General features: G+C 54.5%; 1 protein-coding gene across 1 annotated transcript in view; it reads right to left on the bottom strand.

Moving 5' to 3' along the window:
* LOC140409366 (disintegrin and metalloproteinase domain-containing protein 12-like) overlaps positions 1-16502 on the bottom strand; it is a 572650-nt gene that overhangs the window by 37420 nt on the left and 518728 nt on the right. The window contains exons 20-21 of the mRNA XM_072497805.1: positions 6128-6184; positions 4642-4698 (exon numbers count right to left, since the gene is read on the bottom strand). Coding sequence (XP_072353906.1) covers positions 4642-4698; positions 6128-6184 — 114 coding nt within the window. The remainder of the gene's footprint in view (positions 1-4641; positions 4699-6127; positions 6185-16502) is intronic.

Below are 16502 nucleotides of genomic sequence, written 5' to 3'. Positions count from 1 at the left end.
TCCCCGTGTCTGCGTGGGTTTCCTCCGGGTGCTCCGGTTTCCTCCCACAAAGACGAGCTGTTAGGCAATTTGGACATTCTGAATTCTCCCTCTGTGACCCGAACAGGCGCCAGAATGTGGCGACTAGGGGATTTTCACAGTAAATTCATTGCAAGCCGACTTGTGACAATGAAGATTATTACTATTGTCAGGGTCTGTCAGTGAGTCTGACAGCCGCACACCACAGGAATTAATTTGATCGTCTGCAGTGGGCTGGGAGGTACAGAGCATTGTTAAAGCGTCAGGGGAGAGGAAAGGCCGGTATACACATCACATCACTCACCCCTTGCAATTAGCTTTTGGGAAGGGACGATCAAGGCTGCCCTTTATGCCTGGGTGATAATTAATCCACATAAGTGGCCAATTAAAGACCTGCCCACTGCTGCTGATTTGGGTATGGCGGTGATGGGTGGGAGCAGACAGCATGTGGGGAGGCAGCTCACTCAAAGTCAGCTCAGGGGCTTGGGGCCTCCAGATTGGGCACCTTGCCTTCATTCCTGGATCTCGCACGTGGTGGTTGGTCCGGTATACTGACCTCTCGGCCGTGTCCACTGCTTCCAGTAACATGGCCGGAGCTGGTCTGCTGACCTCTTGGCTGTGTCCACTGCTCCCAGTGACATGGCCGGAGCTGGTCTACTGACCTCTCCGCAGTGTCCACTGCTCCCAGTGACATGGCCAGAGCTGGTCTGCTGACCTCTCCGCAGTGTCCACTGGTTCCAGTGACATGGCCAGAGCTGGTCTGCTGACCTCTCGGCCGTGTCCACTGCTCACAGTGACATGGCCAGAGCTGGTCTGCTGACCTCTCCGCAGTGTCCACTGCTCCCAGTGACATGGCCAGAGCTGGTCTGCTGACCTCTCCGCAGTGTCCACTGCTCACAGTGACATGGCCAGAGCTGGTCTGCTAAACTCTCAGCCGTGTCCACTGCTCCCAGTGAAATGGCCAGAGCTCGTCTGCTGACCTCTCCGCAGTGTCCACCGCTCCCAGTGACATGGCCGGAGCTCGTCTGCTGACCTCTCCGCAGTGTCCACTGCTCCCAGTGACATGGCCAGAGCTCGTCTGCTGACCTCTCCGCAGTGTCCACTGCTCCCAGTGACATGGCCGGAGCTGGTCTACTGACCTCTCGGGTCAAAGAAGGTATAATTTTAAATCTCTGCCACCTAAAGACTATCTCTCGATCATTTGGTGAATTCAGAGTGATAACTGCTCTCAGTTGAAGTGCATAAGTTGGGAGCATAGGCTGTCAGGGAAGGACACAAGTGAAATGTGGAACTTGTTCAAGGAACAGGTACTACGTGTCCTTGATTTGTATGTCCCTGTCAGGCAGGAAAGAGATGGTCGAGTGAGGGAACCATGGTTGACAAGAGAGGTTGAATGTCTTGTTAAGAGGAAAAAGGAGACTTATGTAAGGCTGAGGAAACAAGGTTCAGACAGGGCTTTGGAGGGATACAAGATAGCCAGGAGGGAACTGAAGAAAGGGATTAGGAGAGCTAAGAGAGGGCATGAACAATCTTTGGCGGGTAGGATCAAGGAAAACCCCAAGGCCTTTTACACATATGTGAGAAATATGAGAATGACTAGAGCGAGGGTAGGTCCGATCAAGTACAGTAGCGGGAGATTGTGTATTGAGTCTGAAGAGATAGGAGAGGTCTTGAACGAGTACTTTTCTTCTGTATTTACAAATGAGAGGGGTGATATTGTTGGAGAGGACAGTGTGAAACAGATTGGTAAGCTCGAGGAAATACTTGTTAGGAAGGAAAATGTGTTGGGCATTTTGAAAAACTTGAGGATAGACAAGTCCCCCGGGCCTGACGGGATATATCCAAGGATTCTATGGGAAGCAAGAGATGAAATTGCAGAGCCGTTGGCAATGATCTTTTCGTCCTCATTGTCAACAGGGGTGGTACCAGGGGATTGGAGAGTGGCGAATGTCGTGCCCCTGTTCAAAAAAGGGACGAGGGATAACCCTGGGAATTACAGGCCAGTTAGTCTTACTTCGGTGGTAGGCAAAGTAATGGAAAGGGTACTGAAGGATAGGATTTCTGAGCATCTGGAAAGACACTGCTTGATTAGGGATAGTCAGCACAGATTTGTGAGGGGTAGGTCTTGCCTTACAAGTCTTATTGAATTCTTTGAGGAGGTGACCAAGCATGTGGATGAAGGTAAAACAGTGGATGTAGTGTACATGGATTTTAGTAAGGCATTTGATAAGGTTCCGCATGGTAGGCTTATGCAGAAAGTAAGGAGGCATGGGATAGTGGGAAATTTGGCCAGTTGGATAACAAACTGGCTAACCGATAGAAGTCAGAGAGTGGTGGTGGATGGCAAATATTCAGCCTGGATCCCAGTTACCAGTGGCGTACCACAGGGATCAGTTCTGGGTCCTCTGCTGTTTGTGATTTTCATTAATGACTTGGATGAGGGAGTTGAAGGGTGGGTCAGCAAATTTGCAGACGATACAAAGATTGGTGGAGTTGTGGATAGTAAGGAGGGCTGTTGTCGGCTGCAAAGAGACATAGATAGGATGCAGAGCTGGGCTGAGAAGTGGCAGATGGAGTTTAACCCTGAAAAGTGTGAGGTTGTCCATTTTGGAAGGACAAATATGAATGCGGAATACAGGGTTAACGGTAGAGTTCTTGGCAATGTGGAGGAGCAGAGAGATCTTGGGGTCTATGTTCATATATCTTTGAAAGTTGCCACTCAAGTGGATAGAGCTGTGAAGAAGGCCTATGGTGTGCTCGCGTTCATTAACAGAGGGATTGAATTTAAGAGCCGTGAGGTGATGATGCAGCTGTACAAAACTTTGGTAAGGCCACATTTGGAGTACTGTGTACAGTTCTGGTCGCCTCATTTTAGGAAGGATGTGGAAGCTTTGGAAAAGGTGCAAAGAAGATTTACCAGGATGTTGCGTGGAATGGAGAGTAGGTCTTACGAGGAAAGGTTGAGGGTGCTAGGCCTTTTCTCATTAGAACGGAGAAGGATGAGGAGCGACGTGATAGAGATTTATAAGATGATCAGGGAAATAGATAGAGTCGACAGTCAGAGACTTTTTCCCTGGGTGGAACAAACCATTACAAGGGGACATGAATTTAAGGTGAAAGGTGGAAGATATAGGAGGGATATCAGAGGTAGGTTCTTTACCCAGAGAGTAGTGGGGGCATGGAATGCACTGCCTGTGGAAGTAGTTGAGTCGGAAACATTAGGGACCTTCAAGCAGCTATTGGATAGGTACATGGATTACGGTAAAATGATATAGTGTAGATTTATTTGTTCTAAAGGGCAGCACGGTAGCATTGTGGATAGCACAATAGCTTCACAGCTCCAGGGCCCCAGGTTCGATTCCGGCTTGGGTCACTGTCTGTGCGGAGTCTGCACGTCCTCCCCGTGTCTGCGTAGGTTTCCTCCGGGTGCTCCGGTTTCCTCCCACAGTCCAAAGATGTGCAGGTTAGGTGGATTGGCCATGATAAATTGCCCTTAATGTCCAAAATTGCCCTTGGGTTTGGGTGGAGGTGTTGAGTTTGGGGAGGGTGCTCTTTCCAGGAGCCGGTGCAGACTCAAAGGGCCGAATGGCCTCCTTCTGCACTGTAAATTCAATGATAATCTATGATTAATCTAGGATAAAGGTTCGGCACAACATCGTGGGCCGAAGGGCCTGTTCTGTGCTGTATTTTCTATGTTCTTGTTCAGCCGAGAATTTAAACCTGATGTGCTTCTGTAAAAAGGGGTTTTGGCTTATGGATGTTGAAAGGAAAGTTTAAGGATTACTTAGAGTGTTGGAGTCTTTGGGGAGGTGTATTTGAACTGATAGTTACTAAGCTGTTCACTGTATGTTTTAGAAAGGTTAACTGAATTCATAGAATAAACATCATTTGGCTTTGAAAAAATAATTTTAGATTTCTGCTGCACCACACCTGTAGAATGGGCCGTGTGCTCCCCAGACCACAATCCAGTACAAGTCGTGGGTCAGGTGATCTCCATGGTACACTTTGGAGTTCTCTAAACCCTGGCCCACAACACCTTCTAGACATCGGAAATACACCTTCACCACGCCACTGATTCACGCAATTCAGCAGGTTGTTACAGAATGAGACACATTAGACCTCTGCTCTGTACATTGTGGCCGCTGAATGGGTGTCAATTATCGACAGCCCCAGCCTTTCCGTGCAACCCTGCCACTTTCCCCTCTTCACCTGCTTTCCAAAACCTTCCTGAAAGCCAAGATTGAATCTGCCTCCATCACACTCTCAGGTAGATCCGTACCTTCCAATGTGTAAAACTAGATTTTCCCTGTGTCTCTGTTAGCCCTGCTGTCAGTCACCTGAGTTTTGTCCATGTCAGTGTTGTTGGAGGGGTTGATAACCTCAGACGAATTTATAAATAACAATAGAGGGTACAAGCTAGGACCTGTCCGCCTGATTACTAGCAAAGACGACCCTGCTGAACACTAGACTGAACCTGGGTTTTGCTCTCTCACATTAACCCAATACAAGTCAGAACCTTATACAAGTGGTGATGTCCATCAGAAGTGAGATAAGGTTGGTTGCGAAAAATCATACATTGAATGCGTATTAAATTTGAGAGGTTCACAGGGAGAGTTTTCTTACCTGGAGACTCCCTGGTACTTTTCGGAATACCTGTTGTGGTTCCTCGGGTTGTTGTAGCTGTGCAAAGTAAAAAAACAAAAGAAACTCTCATTAAATGTGAAACGTGTCACTCAGAGGCTGAGAGTTAGGCTGAGGCCAGCACCATAGGAAGTAAGCATATCAGCAGACGGCGGCACAGTGGTTAGCACTGTTGCTTCACAGCTCCAGGGTCCCAGGTTCGATTCCGGCTTGGGTCACTGCCTGTGCGGAGTCTGCACGTCCTCCCCGTGTGTGCGTGGGTTTCCTCCGGGTGCTCCGGTTTCCTCCCACAGTCCAAAGATGTGCAGGTTAGGTGGATTGGCCGTGATAAATTGCCCTTAGTGTCCAAAATTGCCCTTGGGTTTGGGTGGAGGTGTTGAGTTTGGGGAGGGTGCTCTTTCCAGGAGCCGGTGCAGACTCAATGGGCCAAATGGCCTCCTTCTGCACTGTAAATTCAATGATAATCTATGATTAATCTAGGACAAAGGTTCGGCACAACATCGTGGGCCGAAGGGCCTGTTCTGTGCTGTATTTTCTATGTTCTTGTTCAGCCGAGAATTTAAACCTGATGTGCTTCTGTAAAAAGGGGTTTTGGCTTATGGATGTTGAAAGGAAAGTTTAAGGATTACTTAGAGTGTTGGAGTCTTTGGGGAGGTGTATTTGAACTGATAGTTACTAAGCTGTTCACTGTATGTTTTAGAAAGGTTAACTGAGTTCATAGAATAAACATCATTTGGCTTTGAAAAAATAATTTTAGATTTCTGCTGCACCACACCTGTAGAATGGGCCGTGTGCTCCCCAGACCACAATCCAGTACAAGTCGTGGGTCAGGTGATCTCCATGGTACACTTTGGAGTTCTCTAAACCCTGGCCCACAACACCTTCTAGACATCGGAAATACACCTTCACCACGCCACTGATTCACGCAATTCAGCAGGTTGTTACAGAATGAGACACATTAGACCTCTGCTCTGTACATTGTGGCCGCTGAATGGGTGTCAATTATTGACAGCCCCAGCCTTTCCCTGCATCCCTGCCACTTTCCCATCTTCACCTGCTTTCCAAAACCTTCCTGAAAGCCAAGATTGAATCTGCCTCCATCACACTCTCAGGTAGATCCGTACCTTCCAATGTGTAAAACTAGATTTTCCCTGTGTCTCTGTTAGCTCTGCTGTCAGTCACCTGAGTCTTGTCCATGTCAGTGTTGTTGGAGGGGTTGATAACCTCATACGAATTTATAAATAACAATAGAGGGTACAAGCTAGGACCTGTCCGCCTGATTACTAACAAAGACGACCCTGCTGAACACTAGACTGAACCTGGGTTTTGCTCTCTCACATTAACCCGATACAAGTCAGAACCTTATACAAGTGGTGATGTCCATCAGAAGTGAGATAAGGTTGGTTGCGAAAAATCATACATTGAATGCGTATTAAATTTGAGAGGTTTACAGGGAGAGTTTTCTTACCTGGAGACTCCCTGGTACTTTTCGGAATACCTGTTGTGGTTCCTCGGGTTGTTGTAGCTGTGCAAAGTAAAAAAACAAAAGAAACTCTCATTAAATGTGAAACGTGTCACTCAGAGGCCGAGAGTTAGGCTGAGGCCAGCACCATAGTAAGTAAGCATATCAGCAGACGGCGGCACAGTGGTTAGCACTGTTGCTTCACAGCGGCAGGGTCCCAGGTTCGATTCCCGGCTTGGGTCACTGCCTGTGCGGAGTCTGCACGCTCTCCCCGTGTCTGCGTGGGTTTCCTCCGGGTGCTCCGGTTTCCTCCCACAAAGACAAGCTGTTAGGCAATTTAGACATTCTGAATTCTCCCTCTGTGACCCGAACAGGCGCCAGAATGTGGCGACTAGGGGATTTTCACAGTAAATTCATTGCAAGCCGACTTGTGACAATGAAGATTATTATTATTGTCAGGGTCTGTCAGTGAGTCTGACAGCCGCACACCACAGGAATTAATTTGATCGTCTGCAGTGGGCTGGGAGGTGCAGGGCATTGTTAAAGCGTCAGGGGAGAGGAAAGGCCGGTATACACATCACATCACTCACCCCTTGCAATTAGCTTATGGGAAGGGACGATCAAGGCTGCCCTTTGTGCCTGGGTGATAATTAATCCACATAAGTGGCCAATTAAAGACCTGCCCACTGCTGCTGATTTGGGTATGGCGGTGATGGGTGGGAGCAGACAGCATGTGGGGAGGCAGCTCACTCAAAGTCAGCTCAGGGGCTTGTGGCCTCCAGATTGGGCACCTTGCCTTCATTCCTGGATCTCGCACGTGGTGGTTGGTCCAGTATACTGAGCTCTCGGCCGTGTCCACTGCTCCCAGTGACATGGCCGGAGCTGGTTGGCTGACCTCTCGGTCGTGTCCACTGGTCCCAGTGACATGGCCAGAGCTGGTCTACTGACCTCTCGGCCATGTCCACTGCTCCCAGTGACATGTCTGGAGCTGGTCTGCTGACCTCTCGGCCGTGTCCACTGCTCCCAGTGACATGGCCGGAGCTGGTCTGCTGACCTCTCGGCCGTGCCCACTGCTCCCAGTGACATGGCCAGAGCTGGTCTACTGACCTCTCCGCAGAGTCCACTGCTCCCAGTGACATGGCCAGAGCTGGTCTACTGACCTCTCCGCAGTGTCCACTGCTCCCAGTGACATGGCCGGAGCTGGTCTGCTGACCTCTCGGCCGTGTCCACTGCTCCCAGTGACATGGCCGGAGCTGGTCTACTGACCTCTCGGGTCAAAGAAGGTATAATTTTGATCTCTCTGCCACCTAAAGACTATCTCTCGATCATTTGGTGAATTCAGAGTGATAACTGCTCTCAGTTGAAGTGCATAAGTTGGGAACATAGGCTGTCAGGGAAGGACACAAGTGAAATGTGGAACTTGTTCAAGGAACAGGTACTACGTGTCCTTGATATATATGTCCCTGTCAGGCAGGGAAGAGATGGTCGAGTGAGGGAACCATGGTTGACAAGAGAGGTTGAATGTCTTGTTAAGAGGAAAAAGGAGACTTATGTAAGGCTGAGGAAACAAGGTTCAGACAGGGCATTGGAGGGATACAAGATAGCCAGGAGGGAACTGAAGAAAGGGATTAGGAGAGCTAAGAGAGGGCATGAACAATCTTTGGCGGGTAGGATCAAGGAAAACCCCAAGGCCTTTTACACATATGTGAGAAATATGAGAATGAGGGTAGGTCCGATCAAGGACAGTAGCGGGAGATTGTGTATTGAGTCTGAAGAGATAGGAGAGGTCTTGAACGAGTACTTTTCTTCTGTATTTGCAAATGAGAGGGGTGATATTGTTGGAGAGGACAGTGTGAAACAGATTGGTAAGCTCGAGAAAATACTTGTTAGGAAGGAAGATGTGTTGGGCATTTTGAAAAACTTGAGGATAGACAAGTCCCCCGGGCCTGACGGGATATATCCAAGGATTCTATGGGAAGCAAGAGATGAAATTGCAGAGCCGTTGGCAATGATCTTTTCGTCCTCACTGTCAACAGGGGTGGTACCAGGGGATTGGAGAGTGGCGAATGTCGTGCCCCTGTTCAAAAAAGGGACGAGGGATAACCCTGGGAATTACAGGCCAGTTAGTCTTACTTCGGTGGTAGGCAAAGTAATGGAAAGGGTACTGAAGGATAGGATTTCTGAGCATCTGGAAAGACACTGCTTGATTAGGAATAGTCAGCACGGATTTGTGAGGGGTAGGTCTTGCCTTACAAGTCTTATTGAATTCTTTGAGGAGGTGACCAAGCATGTGGATGAAGGTAAAGCAGTGGATGTCGTGTACATGGATTTTAGTAAGGCATTTGATAAGGTTCCCCATGGTAGGCTTGTGCAGAAAGTAAGGAGGCATGGGATAGTGGGAAATTTAGCCAGTTGGATAAGGAATTGGCTAACCGATAGAAGTCAGAGAGTGGTGGTGGATGGCAAATATTCAGCCTGGATCCCAGTTACCAGTGGCGTACCGCAGGGATCAGTTCTGAGTCCTCTGCTGTTTGTGATTTTCATTAATGACTTGGATGAGGGAGTTGAAGCGTGGGTCAGTAAATTTGCAGACGATACAAAGATTGGTGGAGTTGTGGATAGTAAGGAGGGCTGTTGTCGGCTGCAAAGAGACATAGATAGGATGCAGAGCTGGGCTGAGAAGTGGCAGATGGAGTTTAACCCTGAAAAGTGTGAGGTTGTCCATTTTGGTAGGACAAATATGAATGCGGAATACAGGGTTAACGGTAGAGTTCTTGGCAATGTGGAGGAGCAGAGAGATCTTGGGGTCTATGTTCATACATCTTTGAAAGTTGCCACTCAAGTGGATAGAGCTGTGAAGAAGGTGTGCTCGCGTTCATTAACAGAGGGATTGAATTTAAGAGCCGTGAGGTGATGATGCAGCTGTACAAAACTTTGGTAAGGCCACATTTGGAGTACTGTGTACAGTTCTGGTCACCTCATTTTAGGAAGGATGTGGAAGCTTTGGAAAAGGTGGAAAGAAGATTTACCAGGATGTTGCCTGGAATGGAGAGTAGGTCTTACGAGGAAAGGTTGAGGGCCTAGGCCTTTTCTCATTAGAGCGGAGAAGGATGAGGGGCGACTTGATAGAGATTTATAAGATGATCAGGGAAATAGATAGAGTAGACAGTCAGAGACTTTTTCCCTGGGTGGAACAAACCATTACAAGGGGACATAAATTTAAGGTGAAAGGTGGAAGATATAGGAGGGATATCAGAGGTAGGTTCTTTACCCAGAGAGTAGTGGGGGCATGGAATGCACTGCCTGTGGAAGTAGTTGAGTCGGAAACATTAGGGACCTTCAAGCAGCTATTGGATAGGTACATGGATTACGGTAAAATGATATAGTGTAGATTTATTTGTTCTTAAGGGCAGCACGATAGCATTGTGGATAGCACAATTGCTTCACAGCTCCAGGGTCCCAGGTTCGATTCCGGCTTGGGTCACTGTCTGTGCGGAGTCTGCACGTCCTCCCCGTGTCTGCGTGGGTTTCCTCCGGGTGCTCCGGTTTCCTCCCACAGTCCAAAGATGTGCAGGTTAGGTGGATTGGCCATGATAAATTGCCCTTAATGTCCAAAATTGCCCTTGGGTTTGGGTGGAGGTGTTGAGTTTGGGGAGGGTGCTCTTTCCAGGAACTAGTGCAGACTCAAAGGGCCGAATGGCCTCCTTCTGCACTGTAAATTCAATGATAATCTATGATTAATCTAGGACAAAGGTTCGGCACAACATCGTGGGCCGAAGGGCCTGTTCTGTGCTGTATTTTCTATGTTCTATGTTCAGCCGAGAATTTAAACCTCATGTGCTTCTGTAAAAAGGGGTTTTGGCTTATGGATGTTGAAAGGAAAGTTTAAGGATTACTTAGAGTGTTGGAGTCTTTAGGGAGGTGTATTTGAACTGATAGTTACTAAGCTGTTCACTGTATGTTTTAGAAAGGTTAACTGAGTTCATAGAATAAACATCATTTGGCTTTGAAAAATTAATTTTAGATTTCTGCTGCACCACACCTGTAGAATGGGCCGTGTGCTCCCCAGACCACAATCCAGTACAAGTCGTGGGTCAGGTGATCTCCATGGTACACTTTGGAGTTCTCTAAACCCTGGCCCACAACACCTTCTAGACATCGGAAATACACCTTCACCACGCCACTGATTCACGCAATTCAGCAGGTTGTTACAGAATGAGACACATTAGACCTCTGCTCTGTACATTGTGGCCGCTGAATGGGTGTCAATTATCGACAGCCCCAGCCTTTCCCTGCATCCCTGCCACTTTCCCCTCTTCACCTGCTTTCCAAAACCTTCCTGAAAGCCAAGATTGAATCTGCCTCCATCACACTCTCAGGTAGATCCGTACCTTCCAATGTGTAAAACTAGATTTTCCCTGTGTCTCTGTTAGCTCTGCTGTCAGTCACCTGGGGCGAAATTCTCCGTTATCGGCGCAAAAAACGGCGCAAATCCGACTTGCGTCACGTCGGAAAAATGGGTCGAAAGTCTCCGGCCCGAAATGGGCTAGCAGCGACGTAACGGGATCCGCGCTTGCGCAGTGGTTCACGCCGTGCAGCGTCATACGCGCTGCACGGCGTGACGGCTCATAAGGCCGCGCTGCTCCCCCCCCACCCAACCGCAACACCCGACCGCAACACCCGACTGGATGGCTAGCCGCCGCTCAGCCCCGAGGTTCGAGTCACGCGATGTGGAGGCGCTCCTGGACGCGGTGGAGCAGAGGAGGGACGCCCTGTATCCCGGGCACGGCCGCAGAGTTGCCCCATGCCACAGCTGGCGTCTGTGGAGGGAAGTGGCAGAGGCCGTCACCGCTGTGGCCCTGACACCACGGACAGGCAACCAGTGCCACAAGAAGGTGAACGACCTCGTCAGAGCAGGCAGGGTGAGCCTCCCCATATCCCCCCTACCCCATATCCCCCCTCCCCCATATCCCCCCTCCTCCATATCCCCCCTCCCCCATATCCCCCTCCCCGATATCCCCATAACCCCCATAATCCCCCTCCCCCGATATCCCCATAACCCCCCCCATAACCCCCCCTCCCTCATATCCCCCTCCCCCATATCCCCCCTCCCCCATATCCCCCCTCCCCATATCCCCCCTCCCCCATATCCCCCCTCCCCCATATCCCCCATAACCCCCCCACATCCCCCTCCCCATATCCCCCTCCCCATATCCCCCCTCCCCCATATCCCCCCTCCCCCATGTCCCCCCTCCCCCATGTCCCCCCTCCCCCATGTCCCCCCTCCCCATATCCCCCTTCTCCCCCATATCCCCCCTCCCCCATATCCCTCATATCCCCCTTCCCCCATATCCCCCCTCCCCCATATCCCCCCTCCCCCATATTCCCCCTCCCCATATCCCCCTCCCACATATCCCCCTCCCCCATATCCCCCCTCCCCCATATCCCCCCTCCCCCATATCTCCCCTCCCCCATATCCCCCCTCCCCCATATCCCCAAGTGAATCCAGCCCTAACCTTTACCTCTGCAATGCACGCGCAACCGATGGCGTGCATTCATATACCTGTCTAACACTGTTGCCTTTTACCCCTGCCACCCTCCCCCCCCGCCACAGGAGAAGCGCGCACACAATAGGGAGCATGTGATGACTGGAGGAGGCCCCGCTGATGAGAGGCCACTGACCTAACACGAGGAAAGGGCCCTGGAACTGGCTGGCAGACCTGAGGACCGGGAGGTTGCTGATGCAGAGGCCGGGGGCGTGCTAGCAAGTGAGCCACCGACAGCCCGTCCCCATATCCCCCCTCCCCCATATCCCCCCTCCCCCATATCACCTGATCACTGCCTGCGTGTATAACCATGCATGCTTCATTGTGTATCGCAGCAGCAAACGTCGAGGCACCCATCCCCGCAGATGCAGACCGCCCGCAGGATGCCCCTCGGAGGCCACGGGAGACGGAGAGACCCGGACCCTCCAGCATGCGACGCCCGCAGGATGCCCCTCGCACGCCACGGAAGACGGAGAGACCCGGACCCTCCGGCATGCGACGCCCGCAGGATGCCCCTCGCACACCACGGGAGACGGAGAGACCCGCACACTCCAGCATGCGACGCCCGCAGGATGCCCCTCGGAGGCCACGGGAGACAGAGAGACCTGGAGCAACAGGGAGACGACACCCCCGTCACGTGCGGGAGCGACGAGGCAGGCGTGTGCCACCCAGCGACGAGGGGGGCAGCCACAGGCCCCCGTCACATCCGAGCCAGGACACCACTACCCAGGACACCACTACCCAGGACACCACTATCCAGGACACCACTACCCAGGACACCCCTACCCGGGACAGCACTACCCAGGAAGACGAAATACCGGACAGTGACTCAGAGTGGATGGGTGGAGACGAACCCCCACCCCAAAGTGCCATGGACTCAGAGTGGGACGAAGAGCACGACACAACGGCACTGCTGTCACCAACACCCTCCACCATCGCAGAAACACTCACCTCGGTTGGGCACTTTAGTGATGAGGATTCTGGTACACTCACTGGTGAGCACAACACAGCCGTCGCGGTACAGCAGGTGGAGGTAGGAGCAGCAGAGGGGCCGGGCGGTCGGAGGGCAGCCCAGCCCAAGCGAACATCTGGCGCCCAGATGGATCCCGGGTTCCTGGAGTTACCACACCCACCCATAGATCCGATGCAACCACCGACCCGGAGACGAGCGAAGAGGGTGACGAGCGGCTTGCGGCGGCTGCAGTCGCAGGTGGAGGAGTCCACCCGCGTCCAGGAGCTGGAAGTGGTGCCGGTCATGCGTGCCACCCAGGCCGACACCGCACGGGTGGCGTCCGCGGTGGAGGCAATGGGTGCGACGGTGTCAGACATGGGGAACGGTTTGCGAGGCATGGGGCTTTCCGTGCAGGCGGCGTCTGTGGCCCAGGACATGGCTGCCCTCTCACAGGAGGCCATGAGCCAGTGCCAGCGCTAGATGGCAGAGGCGCTCAACGCCATAGCCCAGTCTCTGCAGGCCATGGCCCAGTCTCAGCAGGCCATGGCCCAGTCTCTGCAGGCCAGGGCCCAGTCTCAGCAGGCCATAGCCCAGTCTCAGCAGGCCATGGCCCAGTCTCTGCAGGCCATGGCCCAGTCTCTGCAGGCCATCGCTGAGGGCATCGGCGCCAGTGGCCATGTGCGAGCCGGCGTCGCACTGTCACAGACAGGGTTTGCCAACCCTCTGGGCTCCATGGCTGCAAACCTGCAGGCCCCTGTCGATACCAGCACGGGCCTCCAGGACTGGCAGCGTCAGATGTCAGGGGGGCGTCGGATGGCCAGTCCGTTCGCATCCCCCACCCATGTAGAGGCCTGGGGGCCATCAGGCACCCCGAGGGAGGAGGAGGTGGTGTGGTCCGTCCCGGCTCCCCCTGTAGGGGAGGTCCCAGAACACCGCGACACCTCGGACTCCCCCACCCTTCCGTCCCAGGTGCATCGGGTGGGCAACGGGCAGGACAGGCTGGCAGCTCGCCATCCCAGTCGCCCTGGCCGCAGCCTGGCCCATCTAGGCCAGGACGCCCCAGGAAACGGCCGCCAAAGGGATCCAGTGTCAGAGGGTAGGAATCACAGGAGTCCACCTCCAGTTCTGCTGTACCGTCTGGGGAACCACGTAGACGTAGTCAAAGGGCCCGTAAGGCCAAACAATTAGACACTGAGTAAGTTGGCACGGGTGCAGGGCACAGATGAGTTTTAGGGGCTAGGGCACGTGCATGAACTCCTTTGGTTATTAAAGTCAATGTTACACCTACAGAAGCTGCCTTTGTGCTCTGTCCAAAGCGTGCGGGGGTGTCATGTACGTTGAGCGCAAGTGTGTGTGAGGGGTGGTCTCACCTCAGCCCCAGGTGAGTCTGCCCCCTTTCCCCTGGGCCGCCATCAACATCCCCCCGGGCAGAGGACGGGACCGTGCGCTGCAGTGTCACAGCTGCATGCAGGGATGGTCCGGGTGGATGGTGGTACTGTGGCCATGGGTCATACATAGTCCAACGATGTGGAGCCAAGAGCTCACCGCAGGGCGGGTTGTCATCATCCTCCATGGCCTGCAATAGACACGCGTCCACCCGCAACTGTGTGAGCCCGGCCGTTGTGCCGCAGGTGGATCGGCAATGGGGGGGGGTGGTGTGCATGCGGGTGGGGTGGGTGGGGTTGGGGAGGGGGGTGAGGGTGCTGGGTGGGTGGATGGGTGGGGGGTGTGGGTGGTCGGCTGTTGCCATGGTGTGCGGTCTGTGGCCATACTACCCGATTCCCACGCCCATCTTGTCAGTGAAGCGGGCGGCTATCAGCCTGTCCCGTGCCCGCTGGCCCAGCCGGTAACGGTGGACAGCCACCCGCCCGTGTCTAACCCGTCTGCCCTAACCATTGCCCCCATCCCCCTCATCTGGGGAGGACTGTGCCTCTTCCTGCTGCTCCTCCACTCCGCCCTCCTCTGCCTGCGGCACATCGCCCCTCTGCTGGGCTATGTTGTGCAGGACGCAGCACACCACAATGATGCGGCCGACCCTATCTGACCGATACTGGAGGGCGCCCCCAGAGAGGTCCAGGCACCTGAAACGCATCTTCAGCACGCCAAAGCACCTCTCGATCACTCCCCTTGTCGCTACATGGGCATCATTGTAGCGGTTCTCCGCCTCATTGCGTGGCCTCCGTACAGGCGTCATCAGCCACGATCGCAATGGGTAGCCCCTGTCGCCCAGCAACCAGCCCCTCAGCCGGGGATGGCGTCCCTCGTACATGCCGGGGATGGATGACCGCGACAACACGTATGAGCCGTGTACACTGCCTGGGTAACGGGCGCAGACGTGCAGGATCATCGACCACCTGTATGTTCATCGAATAGGTCCCCTTCCTATTGGTGAACACGGCCCTGTTATCTGCAGGTGGCCGCACGGCGACGTGCACCCCATCGATCGCACCCTGGACCATGGGGAACCCGGCCACGGCAGAGAAGCCCACGGCCCGGGCATCTTGGCTGGCCCGGTCCACAGGGAAGCGGATGTAGCGGTGCGCCATGGCATATAGGGCATCTGTCACTGCCCGGATGCACCGGTGTCTGCGATATGCCGGACAGGTCCCCACTCGGTGCCTGGAATGACCCCGTTGCATAAACGTTCAGGGCAACCGTAACCTTGACGGACACGGGGAGAGGGTGTCCCCCGCCAGTGCCACGCGGTGACAGGTGTGCCAGCAGGTGGCAGATGTGTGCCACGGTTTCCCGCCTCACCCGGAGTCTCCTCCTGCATTCCCGGTCCGTGAGGTCCTGGTATGACTGCCGGGGCCGGTACACACGGGGCGCCCTCGGGTGCCTCCGTTGCCGTGGGGCCGCGACGTCCTCCTCCCCCTCCTCGTCCTGTCGGTCAGGTGTCCATCCAGCCTGGGCGGCTGCCGCCTGCCCCTCTGCGGCAGCCTGCGCCGCCTCTCTGGCACGCTCCTCCTCATCCAGGGCAACATGGACATTAGCGGCTGCCGCCTCGGCGGCAAACATCGCTGGCTGACCGGAAAACATGACGGCCTGGGGGGGGGGGGGGGGAACAACGACATGTCATCATTGCCCACATCCCCTCCTTCCCCCCCAGCCAGGTGGCATGGACCGCATGGGTCCAACTGTTGGAGGCTGGCACCTGGCCAGGTGGACCAACTCACTTGCCCCCCCATCCTCCTCCCCGGCACGGACCCCAACCTCCTCCCCGGCACGGACACCCCCCCATTCCCCTCCCCAGCACGGACCTCCCATCCCCCTCCCCGGCACGGACCCCCCATCCCCCTCCCCGGCACGGACTCCCCATCCCCCTCCCCGGCACGGACCCCCCCCATCCCCCTCCCCGGCACGGACCTCCCATCCCCCTACCCGGCACGGACCCCCCCCACATCCCCCTCCCCGGCACGGACCCCAACCTCCTCCCCGGCACAGACCCCCCATCCCCCTCCCCGGCACGGACCCCAACCTCCCAACCTCCCATCCTCCTCCCCGGCACGGACCCCCCCATCCCCCTCCCCGGCACGGACCCCAACCTCCTCCCCGGCACGGACCCCCCATCCCCCTCCCCGGCACAAACCCCCCATCCTCCTCCCCGGCACGGACCCCAACCTCCTCCCCGGCACGGACCCCCCCCCATCCCCCTCCCCGGCACGGACCCCAACCTCCCATCCTCCTCCCCGGCACGGATCCCCCCATCCCCCACCCCGGCACGGACCCCAACCTCCCATCCTCCTCCCCGGCACGGACCCTCCCCATCCTCCTCCCCGGCACGGACCCCAACCTCCCATCCTCCTCCCCGGCACGGACCCTCCCCATCCTCCTCCCCGGCACGGAGCCCAACCTCCTCCCCGGCACGGACCCCCCATCCCCC

Source organism: Scyliorhinus torazame, chromosome 3 (genome assembly GCF_047496885.1).
Source record: "Scyliorhinus torazame isolate Kashiwa2021f chromosome 3, sScyTor2.1, whole genome shotgun sequence".
Lineage (NCBI taxonomy): Eukaryota > Metazoa > Chordata > Chondrichthyes > Carcharhiniformes > Scyliorhinidae > Scyliorhinus > Scyliorhinus torazame.
This window is presented reverse-complemented; position numbering and strand designations above follow the sequence as displayed.